Genomic DNA, 23,247 nt, shown 5'->3' with positions numbered 1-23,247 from the left:
ATGTAACATCATAAATCTGTAGGCACAACCCGTTACCTAGCAACCCCAGCCTGTTACCTAGCAACCCCAAACAGAATTCCAACAGTTTGGTCAGCTAGTTTTACCGTGCTTTGCAAGTGTTTTGTTGTTGACTTGCCATCCAGAATTAAATAAAGAAGTGTTAAACCATCTTTTACATTCATCTTATTCTTCACTGCTCTTAGTCATAAATATCTTCTGGTTTCTAAAGTCTAAATTAGTTGCAGTTCTGTCAGTAGAGTGGATTAAATATGTAAAAAGTGAGAAGTTTGGATATTGAAAAAAAGCTCTCAAGCTCTAAAACATCATGCAAAATGTAAAAAAAATTAAAACAACCATCCAAGAACTTTTAAAAATATTTTATTAAAGCAGTTGGGATTCACTCAGCTCATAGAAAAGACCAAGTTAAACACTTTTACATTCATAAATAACTCACGACGTCACTGTATCTTTCTTTCAGGTAACCTCAGCATTTTTGTATTATTTAGACTCAATCCCATTTCATCCTGTCCACACAACTGCAAAACTGTTTTTTTTTTTGTTTGTTTGTTTTTTTACATTAGCAGAATATTGTAAAACTTTTGTGCACTTTTGTAATGGAAATAAAGTTAGTGTCTTCTCCTGAAGTTTTTGTGTTGCTTTTTTCAGTAGTTATTGGAGCAGCGCCCCCACAGGCGAGGAGGGGAACAAGTTTTTCAGAGGGTGTGATTTGTTTGACTCAGTGCAGTGTGAAAGTGAACTACATAAACTGAAAATATAACAAATGTTGCAATCTTGTCACCAATCAAACCAGGAGTGAAAACACACTAACTTTTGTCTGAGATGTCAGTAAAACCCAGACATAGGTCAAATTATTTCAATCAGGAGACTTTCAGAAACTAAACATCTAACATAAACTGAACAAAGAAACTGGCCCAGTAAGACCAGAACCACCACCACCAACCCAGGTTTACATCAAAATAATCCATGGAATCTGGGTCAGTGAACATTTGCAGGTCTGGATATGAAATGGGACTGGGTTTCAGAAGTCCATGTTTGTATTTAATAATTCATAAAGTTGGCATTTTAATTTCACATTTTTGATAAAATATATATATTTTTCAATTTTTTGCCCATTTTGTGTACTACTTTAGTCTCACAACAACAGAAACATCAAGTAATTGAAATATTTCAAATACTTAACAGATTTCAGACATTTGTTTCTTTAAGTAGCCAACAGAAGCGTAAACTGCTAACCAGCCATTTCTAATCTCATTTCTAAGCCCCTGAGCAAAGATTTATTACTCTACAAATTCAGGCTTTACGTAAACAAAGAAAAACTTTCAAGTGCTTCACTGAGGAAAAAAATGCAAACAGCAGTTTTTTTTAATTTATTTTGTTTTAAATTTTTCTGAGTCAAGATCAGCAAAGCAAGAAAACAGATTTAATGTGACTAGTTACGTAATCTGAAGAATTGCCTCCTTTCACAATAAAATGCATTTGGAATTTATAAAAAACAAACATTACAACAGTGTAGTAAAAGTTTTCAGGTTTTTTGTCAGTAAAAGCAGAGATCTGCTAAATGAGATCATTTGTTATAATTAATTTTCAGGAAGAAGCTAATGTTTATGTCTTTGTGCAGCGTCTGTAGAAATGGAAGTAATAATCTGTAAAGAGCGCCCCCGCGTAGTGGTGGTCAGTACTGCAGTTTGCTTGACCCTGGAGAAACGTGCAACAGTTAAAAATATTTCCATGGTTTAAATAAATGTTTAAATAAAATATCCAAGGGATTTTAATGTTTGTAATAAAATAACAAACTGTCATAAATATAGTTAGCTGCTGCCTAAATTACCATGAATATGGTTAATTTTCTGATACTGTAGCTGGCTAGCTATTTGTGATTTATGTAATATGAAAAAGAAATAATTTGTTTCTTACAGCTACTGAGGACCGGAAGTGATATGAACTGTAATGGAGGCGAGCCACATGAAGAGGCCACTCATGTTCCCCCTGCAGAAACAGACAAATTAATCAAATAAGTAAATTATTTTCCAACTCTACCCACTGTAGGATCTTTTGTGTAACAATTTTACCTTCACTGTATGAAGAATTTTACAATTTAAATTAATAAACATCTGTAAAGACTCTGGGGTTTCTGGTCCTCTTTATCTTTTATGTCATGGTCTACCTCTATCCTTCCTCAGTGATTCTAGTTAGGTTTATTTCTATGTCTAGTCCTTTTAGTTATTCTAGTTTCTGTGTTCCTTTGTTCTTCTTATTATTAGATCAGTCTTAATTCCTGTACAGTTTCTCCTCATGTCTTTGTCTCCTCCTAGTTTATCATGTTTTCTCTAGTCGTGGTGTTTCTTCAGTGTTAGGAGTTATTTCCCGCTCTCTTGTTCCCCTGTGCATCTTCCTAGCTTCTCCTGCTCTAACTATTCACATATATTATCAATTAGCTCATCTGCCCTGGTCCATGGTTCTCACACACTGCTGCATTTTGTAAGCCTCATCACTTTTTGTATTAAATCTTCATCTCCATCTACGCCTTCAGCCTTTGCATTTCGGTCCACTACTACCAATAACATGACAAAGTATGAATTTTCAAATTTTCTGTTATTTGTTAACCTGGACCGAACACATAAAAATCTTCCAGAGAGGGTAAAGTCCATTTCTAAAAAACATTTCTATGGTTATTAGCCGTTTATACACACTTTCCCAATTTTTGTGTAATATTAAAACTGATTTAGACAGAAATGCAATAAAAAAATTTACCTGTGTATTTGATGGGTACCTATATTCAGAGTCATCTCTTTCTTTCGTTATTGCAGAACAAGGGGTGGACTCATCTACATCACATAGATGAACCACCAGCAATTCAGAAGAACTGAAACATAATAAATAAGAACATTTTACACAATCAATCTTCAAAGAAAGTAACTTAGATTACTGTTAACCAGAAATCAGTTAGCAATACGCTAACTGAAGATGTCAAGCTTGGATAATTTATTATTCCTGTGAGGTTTTACCGTTAAAATATTATTCAAAGCAGCTTAGTTTACCATTTGCCAGGGAGCCAAAAAAAGCTACTGCTAGTAAACCGCAAAAATATGGCGCTAACTGGCTAACTGTTTTTCTTTAATTATGTTAATAATTAAAATAGTAAGATGTTACATACAGTATAGGGCCTAAATATGAGGGGAACATTATACAGTAAATTTTACTTTGAAATATTGTTCAGACAAAGAAAGCCAGTATACCATCAGCTAGGGATCAAAAAGACCTCTGCTAGCTAACAGCAAGAGTATGATAATAACTAGCTAACTATAAATTCGAGGAGTTTGAGAATTTTGGGCAAAAATGTTTAATAAACTTCAACTTCATAGGAACCAGCCATTTTAAGGGCCATATATCTGATCTGATATGAGGTTTAAAATGATTTCTTATGGGTATTTTTTCATCCTTTGGTAGCAAATTAGTAGCAGCTAATTTTACCTTAAGCTAAGAAGCAATTATTAGGAATCTGTTGATGCTGACAAGTTAATAGCAGCTGAAGTGTGAAAAAGTGTCAAGGGTAAGACTACTTTGGCAAAATTCCTAAATCCATCAAGGAAAAAACTGAGCTCTTACATGAGAGACGAGGAGTTTCTGCAAAATATTTAAGCAAGTCATAAAAATTTGTTTTATTTTCTATGTTTTGATTCCATCAGTTCTTACTTCATAAGCAGCGTGACTCTCATGTTGACAGGGACAAACTGGCTGACAGGAACTCTAAAAATGTATCTCCCAGGCCTAAATAAAAGAAAACAAAACAGACAGAAATGTTACTACAACTAGTCCAAAGAAGCAAATTAAGGTTAATTGTTTTGTCATTTAATTTCTATTGATCGACCTACCCACATTCATCCCTCATGCAGTATTTGCCGTCAATCACCTGGTTGTTCTCTTTAATCATGAATGTATGAATGGTTGTGTTTCGCCCTGATGGAGAGGAAAGAGTCTATCAATCACATAAAACACAAACATTAAAGTTTATGGTTGCAAAATAATAGAGTTCATAGGATATGAATACTTTCGCGAGCTTGTTTCATTTTGAAAACATGTTTAAATTTATTTGTCCTTTACATCAGTGATATGTAATACTCACAGTCTCCAGTAGCTTTCAGGTGATTAATTGTTTCTTTTCCTGCTCCTGTTGAACAAAAACACCAGCCTGATTCTGCTCTTTCATTATGCTGCTTATCTGGATAACTTATCTGGGTCTTCTGGGCTGCTGTTACCTGTACTTGTTGAGTTTCTGGCTGGATCAGAGGTCGGCCTGATGGAGAAAGTGCTGCCCACTGGAGACGAAGGGCAGCAGAACACCTCATTGCAGAACAGCAGATCACAGAAGCTCACATCAGGAGGCCAGGAACCCGGAGGCGTTGTTTTTGGGACTGCTGAGACTGGAAGTGCAACTCACTGTTAGCATATTAACTTTATTTTCTTGCTTTATTTTATAATAGTTTGGGTTTTTCATTTTAGACCCGTTGCAGCAGGACTTTGAAAACACAGTAGGACAGCTAGATAACAAGGTCAGGAAAAAGTTTTCATGAAGAAAGGAAGAAGGAAGTAGTTCAGCTATGCTAGCTTGACTATGACAATCTTAACATGTAAATGTGCTGTGGAATTCAATGTGTTTCGGTTCAGTTAAAAAAATAAAAAAAGCAAGCTAAACACCCACTCTGACAGATCATCAGTAGAGCAGGTGTTTAAATTTGATAATCAGCCAACACAGTGTTAGGTTAGCTACTAGCAACGGTAGCTAATCTGCCACAGCAAACAATCAGTAATAATTTCAAAATAACCATCAGACCTGAAAACATAAAACTGTAATGGACTGAATGTTCTGTTCTTTGTGTGGGAAATGTTTGAGTGTTTTTGGTATTAAATCCTGAAACATAAAGTGGCGTCTTGAACGTGTCGCACAGCCGACACAGAGAGCAAGAGAAAAGCAGCTTTATTTTATTCTACAATGGTTTTTCTGTGTTATTTTTTTCAGTGTCAATTTTTTCCCAATTTCAGTTTTGTTAGTTTTATTTAACTACAATAACCTTGTTACAGACAAATATGGGGAATGAAGGACTACTAGCATTATAATATAAGTGTGAACAACAATAAGAAAATCTAAGCAATAACATTCATGAATGTCGCTTGTAAAAAATAAACAAGTTTTGATTTTCTTCCACATCTAAATGTTTGAGATCAATAAATACTAATTAATATTTCCAGACTGATTTAAGTGTGGCATTGTAGCGAGAACAGTACCTGTTGTAGGTGATTCTTCTGTCCACATAGGCAATACAGTGCTGGTGCTAAAGGAGATAAAATAAAATTAAATCACATCATGGCAACCACACAACGACATAAAGGTATCTGCATGGACATTATGTTTAAACTTCCTTAATGGAGCAGGAAGATGAATATTATCAAGAGTTATTTATCATCTAAATGTTTTTTTTTTAATATTGATGGCTACCTGTTGGTGGGAAGGTTCTCAATGTCCACCGCCTTCACAGTTACCAGGTGGAGAACTGAAACGGAGATTATACTGCAAACAAAAACACACAAAAATCATTTTTACTTATATTTAACTTTATGTAGAAAGGCAGGCAGTAGCATAACTTTCCTCACCAGATAGCCATAGTGATCAAGAAGGTAAAGATGCTGGCCAGGAAGATTTTATTCTGAAGAATTTGGATGAATTTCTGACACCAGACGTTTTTCTGAGTGGTTGCAGCTCTACCCGGTTCTGGGGTTGGTGGCACCGACGCGTTGACCTGAGCTTTACTGCTGGAGAACACACGAGAACTTCACCATCTATACACCAGCAAATTTTAAAAACCTTAGTAAATTAATTATTTCAAAAAGTGAAATGCATTAATTAAATACTAAGTAGATGCATTAAACATGAAGTGATATACTCCAGTCATTCTGTTAGTTCTGTATGGAGCTAAATTGGACCCAAAATGTTTGTTTTTGTTTTTGTATTAGGTTACAGAAGTCTGTTTTTAGACTAGCTTTGAAGGAGCCCATCGGTTGTTTCGATGTCCATCATGGCGGAGTTCTGGAGAGCGTGCCGTCACGTGCAAAAGGTTGCTACAAATAAAACAGTAAAGGCCGTAAGTGATAAAAAGGTGATAAAGCAAGTAAGAAGCTTAGTTTGGGATTATTGACCAAGATCTTAAACTGAAAGAGAGAAAAAAAAATCTGGAAAAAATTTTTTCAAACTGAAAAAATTTAAGATTTGAAACTGATATAAATGAAATTTGAAATAGAAAATAATAAGATTTGGAACTGGAAAAAAATATTTGAAACTGAAAAATAAATAGATCTGAAAAAATAAAATTGAAACAGAAGTAGGTTAAGATTGGAAACAGATAAAAAAAAACTTATTTGAAAAAATAAGATTTGAAACTGAAAAAAATTGTAATTGGAAAAAAAAATTTTAAATTGAAAAAGATAAAAAACATTTGAAACAGAAGTAAATAGATTGTAAACTGGGGGGGGGGAAGAATCTGCAAAAAGATTTGAAACTGAAAAAAATGCATTTCCCCCCCTCAGTTTCAACCTTTGACCCTGAGGAATCACAACAGCTTTGGCAGATGGTTCAAAATATCCCAGGTGTTGCATTCAGGAACATCGGAAACAATCTCATATTCTCTGCTTATGAGATAGTTTTTCTTATAAAATAACGGTTATAAGCTGCTTATGCCAAACACAAAAGCAGCATTTTTTCATGATGGAAATATCAGAAAAAAATATGATCCTGACAAATTTACATAGCATTTTCAGTCAGTGTTGGGTATTTCCTATGCTGTTAAAGTAGATCTGAAGTTGGTTTATTCTAGTATTTACTATTCAGATAAGTAATGGTGAAGTCTGCTGCAGGTCCAGTTACAGACGGGGTTATCTACTGATATGCAACTGCTGGTTCTGCTTCCAGACATATAGATTATAGTATGTGATTAGGATAATAAAACCTCTACATTATCAGAATAAATAGGAAGGTGAAAATAATTTGCTGTTGCCTCCTGACTGTCCTTGACCTACATTACCTGACTAAAGCACTCAGAGTCAGGCTAACAGTGCATAGCAGCGTCTAGTGAAAGGAGGTATGGCAAAGCGGATCAGGATCAATGTTTCCGTCTAATTTAGATGGAAATCTAAATTAGATGGTTAAAAATCTGCAGGAGAATCCAGAAAACCTGTCCTTGAACTGCAACGTCCTTCAGTTTCTCTACAGCCTCGGTTATGCAATAGAGTCATTTTATCAGTTTTTCCACGCTGCTGCACGGTTACAAGTAATCTGTCTCTGGACTTAGAACCACAACTGATCAGAAGTGGACCAAAAAATACATAAAGCTTTTTCTGACTTTGATTTTATTCATTTGTGCCAGTAAAATGTAAAATGTTCAAAGACAGGTCAAATATCCTGGTTCAACCTGACTCTGGATCAGGAAGCAGCTCCGTTACTTTGGCATCTCCATGTTTTCTGCTGTAATGGTAGATGGTTTATTGTATGGAAAGCCAAAAGTGTCAAAACCCAACATGTTCAAATGTGAAAATTGTAATAAAACGGAATTGTGCATAAAATAAATTATTCTATATTTATGTGAAATATATAAACGCAGAAAATTTTTTTAACGTAAATTGTTATTATGTTTTTACATAAATTACATATTACAATAACACAACATTTTAAAAAGTTGCTTTAAAATGTAAAATTTTAATGTATCATTTTGATACACATTTCCAGTGGTGGACACACTTCAGCTAATGCACTAATAGCTTAGCTAATGTTTTCTTTAGCGGTTTTGCTAACTTTTAAAACATTTAGCAAAATTAGCTTCCCCTAAATTAAATTTTCAGGATAAATTCCAGCACACTAATTTACTTGGCTTTTTTTTTTGCAAACTTTCAGTTGGATAAAGTTTGACATCTGTGTTGAAGTTTTATTGAAGTTCTATTCATGCTCTTATTTTGAAGTCTGTCTATGTTACAGTTCTGTTTCCTCTCCTCACATTCTCTCTTATAAAAAAAAAAACCACTTTATTAAGCAAGAGGCAAGTATACAACAAATGAATAAATTGATTCCTGTAGAACTATAGCCTGCAGAACTGCAGCCTGTACTTTTACACTTCCTGAAGCGCAAATTGTACAGATAGACAACAACAAATTTGGCTCAGTAGGGGGCGATATAACACATCCTGTCATTTTCACATAGTGGGTATGAATACAGTTGAACTTAATGCTTTAGCAATAAACTCTGCTAATTATGTTAGTATAGCATTTTAGCGTTAGCAAGACTATTGTTTATGACTAACACCTCTAATTTTTTATTTATCACCGCTAACCACAATGTATTTAATTTTTAATTTTAGTCCCTAAATGATTTCCTTCAATAAGTTATAAATTCAGACCTTTCAAATATATTGGAAAAAAATCTAATCTAATTTTTCAAGAATAAATGACAATGCATACATTTTTTGCGTTAACGTTTGCAGTACTACCATTTGAGATTAGCATTTTACGGTTAGCACCACTAACTTTTTAGTTAATAGCGCTCACTAAAGTATAATTTTTAATTTTATTCCCTAAATGAATTCTTTCATTAAGTTATAAATTCAGACATTTACAATTAAAAGGTGGAGGCCAATCTAGGCCCAGATTTCTTGGCCCAGTCAAAGCTGTCAGCTGGAACCCGTTGATAACTGCCTGTAATCTCGTTCATCTTTCTATTAAACCCCACCCTTTGGATACTTTCTCCTCTCCAGCTACAGATGTAAAGATTAGATAAATAAAGATGAGTACCTGGTGGAGCGCAGACTGCCTGTTAGGCTCTTCAACTTTGCCAGTCTGCGGTTCCAACCTTCCAGCTCTTGGATACGAGTTTCCAGGTTGTCTGTAAGCTTCGTCAACTGCTGTACAGCTCCCACGTTCTCCATGAAGATCTGCTCCTGTAAAGTGAGAAAAAGGATGTTAAGGCTATATCTGCCAACATGTTGTGAATTTTCTTTATCATTAGTTGTTAAAGGTGACATATTATGCTTCTTAGGATAGCTCTCTTGGCTATATAAAACATGTTTATTATATTTTTGGCACAAAATCTTTGTTATATAATTAGATTTTGGTCAGTTCAGAATGAGCTGTTTTAGGGTCTCTTGTCTCTTTAAATCCAGATAAGCTGCTGCTGGCCACGACCCCCAACTCAACATTTATGATCGCATGTGAAAATGGCTTCAAACAGATGCACAATTATACAACTGTTCATCTTTGAAAAGCTGAAGTGAAGACTCCTGCACAACCAACAAGAATGTAGCAAGTGGTTTCTGGATGGTAAGTCAACAACTAAATACTTGTATCTTCCACCAGCCATTGTACAGCATACACAGAGCTAAAAACATCTGACCAAACATGCTGGAACTCAGGTTGGGTTGCTAGGTAACAGGCAGAACTCTGCTGGGGTTGCTAGGTAACGGCGCAATGTGACTTAACAATTGGGAGGTTTTTGAAAGGGCTTATTTTCCAGATACCAAAAGTCAAACACACATTGCCAAAAAAATGGCTGAACTGTTTTTAGAAGCAGTTGAGATCCAAATGGAAGTATAAATATGCGCAGAAAGTGAATTTTACATAATAGGTCCCCTTTAAGAATTGCACATTTGAATATAGATGATAAATGAAAAGATACCTTATCAACCATGAGGAAGTTTTGTATCACTTCTCCGTCTGAGCAGACGACGTCACCGACCTCCATGACCGCCGATGGAAGCAGCTCCTTCACCTCCTGAGCAATCACTCCTGAAATGTCACATGATTTTAATAAATGTGAAATATTTAACCCTTTAGAAGTCACAGTGTACCAGTTCTAGCTATGAATACCAGCACCTGTCTGATGGGTGTGATCTATTCCCATGTTGGAGGCAAACTCTGGCCTGTAATCAAATTCAACTATCCTCATCTGATTGATTCTCTTAAGCAATTGTTCAGAGTCCACCTGAAAGACAAAATTATTTCACTGAACTCACAGAAACTCTGTGGGAACATAAGAACCCCGGCTTGTTTTGTCCTACCTCCTGTACGTTCTGCTTGGCTCGGTTGTCAGACGGTTGCATGATGGCACCCATCACCTTAGCATTTCCGCACACCACCAAGGCTTCATCTGGGGAGTCGGTGTTGATACCGACCCGACCGTAACAGACCGCGGAGTCCGGCGCTGACCCGCGCTGCCACAAGGTGTCGCTGTCCATCTCAAACTGGCCTGGATTGGACGCCTTAAGGCGTTGGACAACATCAGTTTAATTCAACAGTCGCAGGTAAAGCTGGGTGATAAGTCAACTTCATCGGTTAACAGAATTTTTGGTTTTTGAGGATTTAATTGTAGGAAAATCTGGATTTTTTTCACACCAGTGTGCTCTTTTCTGAAAATTCTTCTCATTTGCAATTACTGTTTAGAAACAAAGCAAGAAAAAAAACTAATAAAATTGGAAATTTGACCTGGTATAAAAGCCATATCTCCCAGCCCTACTTGCAGGTTTGGTTATTTAAATATTGGTTACAGAAAGTGATTTTACCCTAACAATGATCCTCTCTGACACCAGGCCCGTCAGGAGAAAAGTCTCATCTTTGACGGCAGCATAAAGGCCAATCACCATCTGAAAGTACCTGCACACATGCACACAGTTAGCATTTATTTCCTCCAGAGCTCATTGTTTCCTGAGTGTGCCTGCTGTCATACCTCTGGTCAGGGTTGGGCTTGCCTTTCTTCCTCATGTTGTTGGCCGTTGTCTCGCTAAAGTGCAGTCGACCAAGAGTTACTGTGGTTATTTTGCCACAAGGCAAACTCACCCTGGATGATGACAGATACACGTCTTAACACATAATTTTTCACGGTTTTCTGCTTTTAATTCTACTGAAATTGTGTTCAAAAAGTCAAGACAGAGAGCGATGTATATAAAAGGAAGCTCTACACCCATCAAGTTATTGCTAGGATTAGAACCTCAATTCTACAATTTAGCTATTCTACAATTTAGCTAGCAAAACAACCAGCTGCTATGCTAGCTATAATTACCATAACTGCTATGATTACTAACTGACTCACCTCAGATTTCATAGCAGAAAGTGAGAAGAAGGACAACCTTTTCTCAAGTTAACGACTACAAAATGTGTAGCTGTGAATGTGTCTGCGCATAACGCCAAGAAAAGTAAACATTTACTCTTCAGATTGGCTGATTGGTTTATGAAGATTAATGTAGTTTTAATCCAAACCTGACGGGGTGGAAGGGCTTCTTGCTGCGGTCAGGTTGAGACTGCTCTATCGTCACCTCATGGCTGGGTGTTTCAAGCTACAAAAAATACAGTTTTAATTTGTATTTCTGAGTACTGGAAAGAGAGATCATCATTTCTACATTGAAACAGAAGATGCTGTGAACCTTAATCCCAAACACTTTAATCTGGAAGTGGTCGATTTTCTGCAGACCGCTGGGTGTTCTGACATAATGTGGCTCTGCAGCCACACCAACGTGAACTGTGACCTGGAAGTGGTTCTTCTTCTGGCACACAAAGGCCTCATCAGCTGGAGAATAGTTAAAGCCTTTATCCGTATCAATATGGTACTCAGGAGGCGCCCTAAAACAGACAAAATAACACATTTTCTGTTGATTTGGTGCAACTTTTACAACATTATGGGTTGCCATTTGTAAAGTTAAGTTACTCAACCAAAGATTAATGGCAATAACTTGGATTATGTATTCTATAATGAGAGAAATAAACGGGTGTTCATTTTTCATAAGTCATAATGTTATTCATTTATTTATGAATAGCATGCTAACTAAACATGTAGTGTAGTTAGCTATATGCTATACAGTTGGAGCTATATGTAAACATTTATCTCCAACTAAATAGTAGCTTAATTTAGCTCCATAAATACTAAGAGAGCAAGCTAACTATTTAGTTATACACTAAATTTTTAGCTAACTAAATATTTAGCTCCAACTTCTGTATTTAGTTAGCAAGCTAACTATGTAGGTCCAAACTAAATATTTATAGCTGGAAGCTAAATATTTAGTTGCTCAACTAAATATTTAACTCCAACCTAGATATTTAGTTTGCAAATTAAGTATTTAGCTCCATAAACAGTTAGTGAGCACGCTAACTAGCTCCAAACTAGATATTTAGCTCTAAGTCAGCTTAATATTTAGCTTACCAACTAAATATTTAGCGCCAAACTAAATATTTAGTTAGCAAGCTATATATATCAGAAACTAAACATTTAGTTATCTCTGAGCGAACTGAATAGTTCATTTTCAACCTAATTATGTAGTTAGCTGTAAGCTAGATAAATATTTAAATAACAAACCTAATTTTGCTTCAGGCCATTGGCTTGTTATCTAAAATATTTAGTTTGTAGCTAAATATTTGACTTGCTAACTAAATATTTAGTTTGTAGCTAAATAATTAGCTGTAATTCTTGACTGAGTAACTTCATGCCCCTCATGCCCTCAATCGATCCTAATTAAACCCTTTGGTTCAGAGGGATTTGTACTTACAGCGTTTGGTAGCTGGTGTTGCATAAAGTGCTCCAGTGTTCCCGCCTGTAATGTTCCCATCTGAGCAACCGGGAGGAACTCTGACCCGGTCCAATTAAAGTATTTCCAGTGCCAGCGTTATGAGTCCCATCCCTTTCACAACTGGCAGCATCAACTGCTGCAAATGATTCCTCAGACTCAGATCTCCTTCTCTTTTTACTGTCCTGGGAACTGATGAAAAATTAAATACAATTTCGTAAAGATTTAAACTCACAATAATGCCCTGTTTAAATGTAAAATATGGTCCAGTTTAGTTTTACCTTTACATTTACTATCTAAGTTTTATTAAAGCGCTGTAGAGTCAAACTAAAAATAAATCTATCAATAAAAAGAGACAACAGATCAACAATCTGATAAGAAGTAATATATTATGTAAAAGATCAAACCAATTACACCTCTTGGTTTGAGCTCTAATCATAAAATAGGCAAATTTTATCCACTGAATGTCATCAAGTTCATCAAAAATCACCCAAACTGAACCATGCTGACATCTAATCCAGGATTACAACTGGACGCTGTTCTTAATCCAGTTTTTAACTGAGGGTGTGACGTTCCTGTTGGTAAACCATTCACCCTCTCATCAGTAATGAGTTCACTGTAACTCATCTTGTCTCATCTAATGACAAAATTTTACAACACTGCGGTATTTTTGGGCCTAGAATACCATCATAAAACAGTGGGCTGATGACAACCTACTTAACTTTTAACACGACTGAATGTCTTCATAGATACACTCAAATCTAACAAGATTTAAAAGCAGAGTGTGAACTTGTTACAATGATTCGCACAAAATCATTCTTAGATGAGATTTTAGTCTGTTCAGTTCTTTCAGAATGAGCTGTTTTTGGGCGTCTTGTCACTTTAAATCAAAATAAGCTGCTGCTTAACTCAACGTTTACACTCACATGTGAAAATGGCTGCAAGCAGATGCACAATTATACAACCGTAAATTTTTGAAAAGCAGAAGTAGAGCCTCCTGCACAACCAACAAGAACCCACCAAGTTGTTTCTGGTTAGTAAGTCAACTACAAAACTCTTGCCTTTTCCAGCAGCCATTGTACAGCGGATACAGTGGTAAAACGAGCTGACCAGGCTGGAGCTCTGCCTGGGTTGCTAGGTTACGGAGCAGAGCCCTAGAATGTGAGTTAATATTTGAGAGGTTTTTGAATTGGCTCATTTTCTAGACACCAAAAACATTAACTTGTTTTTTTTAAAGTGCTTTAGCTGTTTTTAGAAGCAGCTGAGACCCAAATTGAAGCATAAATGTGAATTTTGCATAACAGATCCCCGTTAAAATGCAGCAGACTTTGAAGGTTCTGTTAGAATGAAGCAGAACCTTTGGGATCAACATGCAAGCAAAGCTCCTCTCTTTTCCAGCAGCCATTCTACAGCGCATACAGCGAGAACATCAGCCAATCAAACGGTTTTAAAGGGGATCTCGGGTATTCCCCCACAAATCCACACACAGTCATTTCCAAAAACCAAAAGTTTGCTTACCAGGGATGCGATGTGGAGACTGAACCCAGCACACAGTGCGAAGATGACACAGGGAGGTTTTGGACCAGACCTGGGTCAGTCATGGCAGACATGCAGGTACTGGTTGGAGGTAAGGGTGGGGAAGGAGGAGAGGGTGGAGTGTAACCTTGCAAAATGCTTCCTGAATTCAAGTAGTGTTCAGGTGGGTGGTTGGTGTCCTGATGAACGGGTAGAATATGCGGATCAGGTGGAGTCCTAGACTTTACAGAAAAGTCTGTGAGGCCCAAACCACAGAGCTGGTTGTGGGTCAGAAAGTCAGAGTGGGACATGCCGCCGCCGCTGCTGCCGCCATCTTTTAACCGACAGGAAGTGGGTCGAGTGAGTCGGTCAGAGTCGAGGGGAATGGGTCCTCGATTCTTAAAGTGACAGTACATTGCTGGTTGAAACCCCTCTGGACAGATGGGCCAACAGGACCGTTCATATCCGAGATCTGCCAACAGGAGAAAACACAACATGCTTTAAAAATATAAAAACAACAGAAGCCTTTATAACATGTAGATTAATGTATATCTGTGTATTTTTATACTATTCTAACAATTATTCTGGTGATTAGTCAATTAATCAGATAAAAACTTGGCACATTCTGCATGTTTTTCATTTAACCATGTTAGGATGGCCCTTTTAAGTGTTTCCAGCCAAATAATGAAGACCTTCATTACAAACCACTCTAATTTATTTAATAAACTTTAAGGTCATTGCAGTATTAATGTGTTGATTATTGTTTCCATTCAGTGATTAATAATTGGACAGAAAAAGGTGCTTAATGGGAGACCTTTTTTATTTCAGTTCTGGGTAGAACAGACTTACAAGGACTTTTTATTTCAAATGCAAAATGTATATTTTTTTGTACATTTTTGGCCTAATTTCTGCTCTTAATATGTTGTTCTTTCAGCAAAGTTTGAGTTTTTATACTGCAATTAATTATTTGATTACTAAATTAGTTGATGATTATTTCAATTAATCACAATTAATCCAATTAATTGTTTCAAACTGACTGAAACAATTAATTGCATTAATTTCTGTGAAGTAGAAATGTGTTATTATTAAAACAAAAACTACCGTAATGTTAAACTTACCGCATTACATGTGGAAATAGGTTTTAGTTACATGGGTAAAAACAAGAGAAGGACATTAGCTTTTATAATTCAAAAGGCACTAGAAATTAGACCAAAAATAGCTTGTTGCGTTTTTGCAGTGTGTTGAAAACTACCTGGTATCTGTGGAGGAGAACAGGCCTCCGAACTCGAGTCAGGAGGAGACTCAGGAAGCATGCTGGAAAATAAAACAAAAACAGCCGGGTATCAGTGATCGTCGTGCCGTCCTACACGGAGCCGTCTCCATCAACAATCTTCCCTTATCTGACAACCAACTGGGTCAGTGTTAAATTATGGATGTTACATAACAGAGTATGTGCTCAGAAACGACACTGGAGTAGAAAGTTTCCCACATAAAACTGATTATCATTGTACTGTAGCTACAACAGGCTGACTCTCACCAAGTAGAAACTAACCAAGAACATGGCTGCAAGGATTTCTGATAACTCAATGAACACAATAATTAAACTACTTTCTAATCTATCTATCCAATCTCTAGTCTTATTTACAGTTAATCCTTTAAGTGTTTTATTGGTGCCTGAATGAGCATTGAGCCTTTCTTTAAATGATTAAATGATCTTCCTCTGAGACTTACAAGTTGCTGGGGTCCATGTCGTTGCTGAGGTATTGCTCCAGGATGCTGGTGTCGACAGCAACGGAGCTGTCCAACACACTACTGACATCCTGACCTGAAAAGGTGAGCAATATGATGGATCAGGACTCACACAGAGTGAAAGGAAACTAATATACAAAACTCTATGATCACAGTTGGTAATTACAGTCATATAATTAGACTTTTTCCTCATTCTTCTCAATAAAATCAATTAGGGATTCACTGATACGAATAAATGATATTACATATATTTCCATACTCCTTCAACACCACTGACATTCTGACAATTCTTTACTGGATCACTATCACCACCCATGGTTCATCAATGTTTTATTGCATTAAAAAAGACTGAGAAATGGTAAAATTTGGAAAAACTTTACCATTTTTTGATCCCAAAAAGATGGAAACACTAAGTAGCGAACTGTCTTTCCACTGGAGGATCTGTGCCGTACCAGAGCCACGTAACTCTGAAAATTTTTAAAATACCAATCGTGGTTTATTCGCTCCAGATCAGTGGATAGAAACACACATTTTCTATTTTGCAACATTACAAAAGTTCACTTCGAACTTTTGTCAAAAAAGCCCAAAGACCAGAAACACAAACAGCTGAACGGTGGAAACAAACACCAGTACTATCCTGCAATGTTCAGAGGAATCCCTTCTCCAACACACCTGAGTCAAATGAATGTCTTGTTATTAGGTCAACTTATGAGGAGAGATGCAGGATAGTATCTCTCAAGGAGTAGACTTGGAAACTCCTGGTATAAAATACCTCAATTACAATTTTGGTTTATTTCCATAAAGAACCAAGACTGTTTATCGCTACCCTGTTAAGCAGACCCTGGAAAACCCTGGAATGTCTTGGAAAATTCTTAAGAAACAAGTGAACTTCTTCAAAAAACAAGAGTATTCTTAACATGCAGGAAACCTGTTAGAATCAAAGTCTCTCCAAACTAACCTAAAAACTTAAAACCAGTCCCACACACCCTTTGAGATCACATTGCCTTTACCTAACCCTAACCCTAATGACTAAGACTTCATGAACCTTGTTAGCATAATTTTAAGACTGTAAAGAGTAGGAAGACCTGATCTTCCTATAAGATCACCAACCAAGCATTAAGAGTCACCTGCTTATCTCTCAAACCTCTAATAAACCACCTCTCTCTTTGGTACTGACTGGTGTGTTGCATCTTTGAGATTAAATTGAAAGGTCATTTTCAGACTAAGTTCTGCTTGCAATATGAACCATATTCAGTGCAGTTTGTTTAGTTACACCTCAAAAACTTCACAAGAGCAACTAAATCACAATAGATTGGAGTTCTCCAAAGATAGTTCTGGGTACCTCAAAGGTCCAAGAAAAACAAAACCACATCTGTCTGGAGAATGCTTAAAACTACGGAATGTCTCTTGAACCAATCTTGGATTCTCATGTTTAGAGATAACTGGGACATCCTTTAAGTTCTTTAAAATCTTGTTTTTCAGTTGACTGATATTTTCAGGTTTGCTGTGAAGATTTGAGGAACGTCTCACCGCTGAAGAATTGTTGCAGTGCTTCGTTCTCTCCAAGAACCTGGAGCGGTGGCCCACTGGCTCCAGGCTCCATGCTGCCATGCATGGGGTGCTGCTGCGCTGGAACGTGGAGGAGTCAGGAGGATCTCCACCTGCAGCTGCTGCTGACCACGAGACTGAGAATATTACAATGCATTAAGCAGGTAAATATTGGGGCTAGAAGATTTGCTTTTTCCATTAGGAGTCCCACACTCTGTGCTGTGATGATCCATCACCATTAGGTAATGATCCAAAGTTCAAGGCTAAAGGCTTTTGTTAAATGTAAAGAGAGTTTAGCTCATAAATGATATACGTTCCATCCTTATCTTGGTTTATAACAATCACCCAATGACAACCGTTTCACTGATATACTTCCTACAACATAGATTGTCCATCTATGTTGTAGATGAATAATGGCTTGCCTAGTTTAGGGTCTGCAACCTCTGTTGCTGTGGACCGTAAGAGTATGGGCCAAAGTGTAAAAGCGTTAGCCAAAGGTATTAGGCGAAGCCAATACCTTTGGCTAACGAGGATAACAAACATACATTCATCTCTCCAAAAGATTTGTCAACAGTGTTACTTTCCATCTAAATCGATCCAATGTCCAGAGAACTAAAGACTTTCTGATGGATAGGATTTGGGATTTTTTTAACTGACACATAGAAATAAACAAACTGTACTGAACTCCAGAGATGCTGTAGAGGAGCAAGAATGTTGATGTGTGTCTAGTTTTGTCCTTAATCGTCCTAAGAAAGCTGGCAAAGAAACGGTACTGTACCAAGAGAGAATGAATGGACTCGAAGCACCAACTCTTGAAAATAAACCCAAAACAAGCGATAGAAGCTGTAGAGCTGTGGTTGCTGAATAGACATTATTAAAATCAATTAAAATGAATAGTCTTTAAGTGCTTAAATTTTACACTTGTTATGACACAATGGATAAGAAGCAGTTTAACAAATTAAGTCTCCATGAAATAAAAATGTCTAGAAAAATGCTAAATGATGCAGACATGCTAAATGGTTGTGATGCTAGCAAAGTTAGCTTGTTTGTTAGCAGTTCCCTTTTAACATGAGATTGTTAAGTCATTTGTTAGATATCTGTTGTATTCCTCAGGTCTCTAGATTATTTTTCTCAGTTTTAAACAGAGAGCAGATTGTTTCCCATAAAGACAAATAAAAAAACAGGCTAGCTTATCGGTAAATATCAATGCTAGCAATCATTAGCATCAAATTTGCTTTGCTGAATCCTGTTAGTTCTTACTGTAGGTCACAGTAATCATAACTTCAAGTACTTTTTAAATTAATTTAAAAATACTTTAAAACTATAAAGACTTTTTTACTACAATATTGTCAAGGGTAAAATATACCCAGATTATTGTCTTTAAGATTGATTTCATAAGTACCTTTGTTTCCTTAATAAAGCTATTTTAATAAATTGGTCGTAACATTTAAGTCTCTAAGCATACACCAGTTCTCGTTTTGACTTGGACTCAAGCTCCTAAATGTTTTGGTTGCATCTTAGTGTCATAACCTTTAACTAAGCTCTAAAAATTACATATTTTATTAGCATGTTTTTATTTTCAGCTCTGGACATCACATTTTTCTGTTCAAACGCCACAGAAAATTAAACGTAACCTCATAACCAACTGAACACACCCCTCTGTAAACTTCAGTGCAGAGTTCAAACTGCCAGTTCATCAACCTGAGTATCACGACTTTTAATATATTTTCAACTTTTGGATCAACAGTTTGTTAAAACTTTCCTATTGGCAGCAAACCGCTTGATCGGACCATGGAAAACATTAATGTGGTTCATGAAAGTCACATTAGATCAAAATTAGATGTTGCTTAAAGTACAGACGGAGTTCAAAGAATATTAACCAACTGCTAAAATCTTATTTTTAATGTAACTATTTAATTTTCCTTGCATTGCCCTCAAACTTCATAATGAATAGCAGATTTGGACAGTTAATGACATAATTATTTAAAACTAAAAGAATCACTGTGATCTTTGTTTCAGCGGTAATGGTTCACCATAAGGCAGATAAAACCATCTTGTCTAAACAGAAACCATCTCAACATGTTTGCTCAAACACACCTGGTTTGTCTCCAAAATGGCTGCCAGCCAGTCGGACAGCGGCGAAATTTATCCGACCCGCTCGTCTTCAGGTACCATCCATGTGTGAGGGCGAATTCAGCTCCAGAATCAAAGTTTCTACCAATATATCCAAAGTCAAACCTCTTCTTGTGAGGTTCCAGCCGGTAGAATCACTTCTTTTAGCTACTTTTAAAAAATCGGTTTGTGGTGACTGTCTGTGGATCGCCTGTGTCTGTCAGGTGGACTTTGAGCTTTAAACAAGAAAAGATAAAAGGTGTTCACTCATCTGACGCAGTCATAAAACAGCCAGTCACCTTCCTGTAACACTAATTCACCTCCATTATGCTGTACTTCAGTGCAAGTGCATCACTTATTGTGCTTTTTTAGCTGAAAAGAAACATGCAAAACCTGCAAAAAACATTGTTTTCTCAAATTAATAATTGATATTTTTAATAGGGCAGAATTATGTAACAAAGTATTTAGCAAAACGTAATTCCACATTCATCAAAGGTGAGTTGAGACAAAAAAGACAAAAAAGTATTTGGTAAAAAATATTCAATAACCGATCAAATAATCAAAATTACATATTCAGATTTTACCAAAATATAAATATTTTACACCATACATGAGTTATTGTCATCTTACCAAAATGACAATAACTCATGTATGTAACAAAAAAATAACAAAATCAGACAAAAGAAAGGTCTTTCAAAATAATTTTTCTCTCAAAACTAATGAAACTTTAGTAAAAACTGTGTGTGTCTGCAAAATTTATAATTAAAACATGTTTGTTTTTTATTCTGTGAGAAAAAACCCAGAAATTTTACTCAAGTAAGAGTAGTGATACGTCAAGCAAAAGTAAAAAGTATGGAATACTAAAAATATGTCTAAAAGTATATTTTCTCAAAAATGTTAGTCAAATGTACTTAACTGAATTAATTTTATTCCTACAGAAAAGTCCTAAAGTCCAATAAATTCAGGAAATCATAAAATGTCGGACCATGAAGTCAATGGCGTTGGGGTCGATGGAACACACACCTCCAAATTGTGCCGCATGACTCACAGAAACACAAGTTTCAGTGTAAAAAAAAATACAGGTAGCAGGTAAAAATTACACATCAAATCAATGCATTCACTCATCTATACGTGATGAAGAGATGACCTCCTGAAGTTCAAATAAATCAACAGAATGGAAAGGAAATTTTTTACATGAATTTAAATATGGTGTTTTATAACTACAGATGGACTGATTTAATGGATTTCAGTGAAAGGAGAAAAAACAATCGTTTATTTGGCTTAATGAAAAAAAAAAACGTTTGGGTGTCATTTAAATTGAGTTCTACTGTAATTCCATATTTGCCCAGTAGATGGCGATGTAGCATCATCTTTAATTTTTGGATCTTTTAACCCAAAACAGGAGACCCATCTGGACAAAACGAGTTAAAATATAAAATAACAACTAAATTAAATAATACCATTTAGAACAATTACATAAATAATTATGGGTGTGAAATAAACCCAAAAACAGTTTATACCACAGATAAATCAAAGTCTAAGATCCATTTTGGTTCATTTGCGTTGCAATGAGTGCACATCATCAGCAGCTACGTGAGTCAGACTTTGTGATTTGTTGTGAATAATTGTGCGATTGTTTTAGAAATAACCCAGAATGACTCACATCAGTTGAGTTTGAACGACTAGAACATAAAGTTAGCAGCTTAACACTAAAAATCCACCCAAACTTTCAAACAGACGTAAGAAAAAAAACCTGAGGCTGATGGTGGACAGGTGGAGAGAGAACCAAAGAAGACGTAAATAATCCAAGAGTAATAAAATATGAAATTAAAGACAATACGTAGAAATTGAGCTCAAGTCAAACATACTTTATTTAATCAAATGTTGTTGATCTCCAGTAGCAGTCAGTCGGTCTCTGATTGAAGACTGTTGCTGTTTGTTGCTAACAGCTTAATTTAACATGTCCTGGATTCACCATCAGTTGTTGGCAAGCACTGATAATCCAGCTCATTTGCTTCCTCTTTAAATCTGTCTGGTTGTATGTCAGTCAGACAAAAAGATGTTGGAGTAGGGGATACAATGTAGGGATACGACCCTTGACCATTATGATTGATAGGAGCGGTGGTTTGAACTTCTTCCTTCTCTTTCTGCTGACAAAAATCCTTGAAGCTTCTCTTTCAACTCATCTGGCAGAACTGGAAATAGTAAATCCTTAAAGAACATTTAATTTTGATAAGTTTTCAAACATTAAACTTCTCAGAGTTAAAAAAAAATCCACTTTTAGGTTTCATTTAGTGATTCATCCACATCAGTCAGTGAGTCTGACAGACTCATTCTAGCTAGATAAAGGTTTATGTTAAGTCAGTTACTGTTTCATCAGGAGTCATGGAGTCACTGTTCCACATCAGTACATCCTGAAATGTGTCTAAAAACTCAAAAAGGTAGAGGATGACTGAGCCAATTTTATACTTCACCAGGGCTGATCATAAAGATTTAGTCATCAGTCGTTCTATAAATGTCAGATGAGGAGAAATGACTAAAATGGGGGGAACTTTGACGCACCTTCAAAGAGGAGGAAACGTCAAGACTGCGATTATCAATGTGTGAGTGATTTACTGCAGAACATCAACCAGCAACTCCCAGGCATGCAGACAAGTCAGCAGAGATGTTAGAGTAACTGGTCAGCAGTAATGTCCATCCACCAGCCTGCATTGGGTCTCCATGGTAACCATCTGTTTCAAGGGCTGATGGGTGATTGTAGCTTCCCTGTTTTGTTTGCTATTAGGGGCATCCAGATGGGTTTGGACAGCGTAGCATTGGAGCATCATTAAAAATTTATTTATTTCATCTCTTCTAATAGTGAAACTCAGATTACATCAATTTAGTACAAAGAATTATATATTTTAAGAATTTATTTTAAGGATCAGACGATATGAAAATTTGCAATGATAGGAATATCTAGTATTGATATTGCTGTTATGGCTAATAACCAGTATTCACCAATATTATAAATATTTTCCTACCTTTTAAACACCATGAAATAATGATCACAAGGCTGGCATTGCAGCTCTGCTTCAGGCCTTGTCCACACATAGCCGGACATCTGGGAAAACGAATACATTTTTGTGTTTTAACACAAAACCTCTGTTTAATATCACTAAAAACGATCTATAAAATCTCTGAACAAAGGGGAGAGTTTAGAAAACCCAGTATAACTTCTTTTTACAATATACTGAAGTAATGTGATATTACTCAATTACAGTTTTTGGCCAATCTAGTCATGGTAGACGTAGCTTCATTAGCTTAGCACTTTAGCTAACCTAATAGCTAAGCAGCTAACCAAATTACTTAGTCAAAGCACGTATTTTCTGTGAACAGAACATATTTCTGGTCATATTAAAAAAATAATATTAATGCGCCAATAAAACCCTGTAGCATAACCCAGCTAAAATGCTAACTCACCGTAACGGTTTTCTTCGTCACAATAAGCGCCGAGTTATATTGGAGAGGTAATTTTTTCTCTCAATACAGATATTTCAGATATTTTGACTTTATTTCGGACATTATACCAATTTGTTCATAATTTGTCTCACATAGAAGTCTGCAGCACCCGGACAACATGTTTGCCATTAGCGCTGAACTCTGACGTTAATACGTCACACTGCGGACGTATGAGGCGTTCAGGGAGGCTCCGAATTTAGAGTGAAACGGGATCTGG

General features: G+C 36.2%; 1 protein-coding gene across 1 annotated transcript; it reads right to left on the bottom strand.

Moving 5' to 3' along the window:
* Nucleotides 1–362: 362 nt before the first annotated feature.
* On the bottom strand, nucleotides 363–23,162 carry myrfl (myelin regulatory factor like). Its single transcript, XM_014986150.2, has 26 exons — nucleotides 22,992–23,162; nucleotides 22,553–22,632; nucleotides 19,515–19,765; nucleotides 17,400–17,554; nucleotides 15,852–15,945; nucleotides 15,373–15,434; nucleotides 14,124–14,592; nucleotides 12,588–12,797; nucleotides 11,472–11,667; nucleotides 11,308–11,384; nucleotides 10,778–10,888; nucleotides 10,614–10,704; nucleotides 10,113–10,313; nucleotides 9,928–10,036; nucleotides 9,731–9,840; nucleotides 8,851–8,996; nucleotides 5,671–5,829; nucleotides 5,516–5,587; nucleotides 5,305–5,351; nucleotides 4,278–4,442; nucleotides 4,145–4,189; nucleotides 3,894–3,978; nucleotides 3,715–3,789; nucleotides 2,773–2,884; nucleotides 1,936–2,007; nucleotides 363–1,716 (listed from the first exon to the last, which is right to left on the bottom strand). The coding sequence occupies exons 4-26, from the start codon at nucleotides 17,482–17,484 to the stop codon at nucleotides 1,624–1,626; spliced, it is 2,886 nt and encodes a 961-aa protein (XP_014841636.2). The 5' UTR covers nucleotides 17,485–17,554; nucleotides 19,515–19,765; nucleotides 22,553–22,632; nucleotides 22,992–23,162; the 3' UTR covers nucleotides 363–1,623.
* Nucleotides 23,163–23,247: the final 85 nt, after the last annotated feature.

Source organism: Poecilia mexicana, unplaced genomic scaffold (genome assembly GCF_051168715.1).
Source record: "Poecilia mexicana isolate PSO_F unplaced genomic scaffold, ASM5116871v1 scaffold_23, whole genome shotgun sequence".
NCBI classification, from domain to species: Eukaryota; Metazoa; Chordata; class Actinopteri; order Cyprinodontiformes; family Poeciliidae; genus Poecilia; species Poecilia mexicana.
Note: the sequence above shows the minus strand (reverse complement) of the source record. Positions and strands in the feature narration are given on the sequence as shown.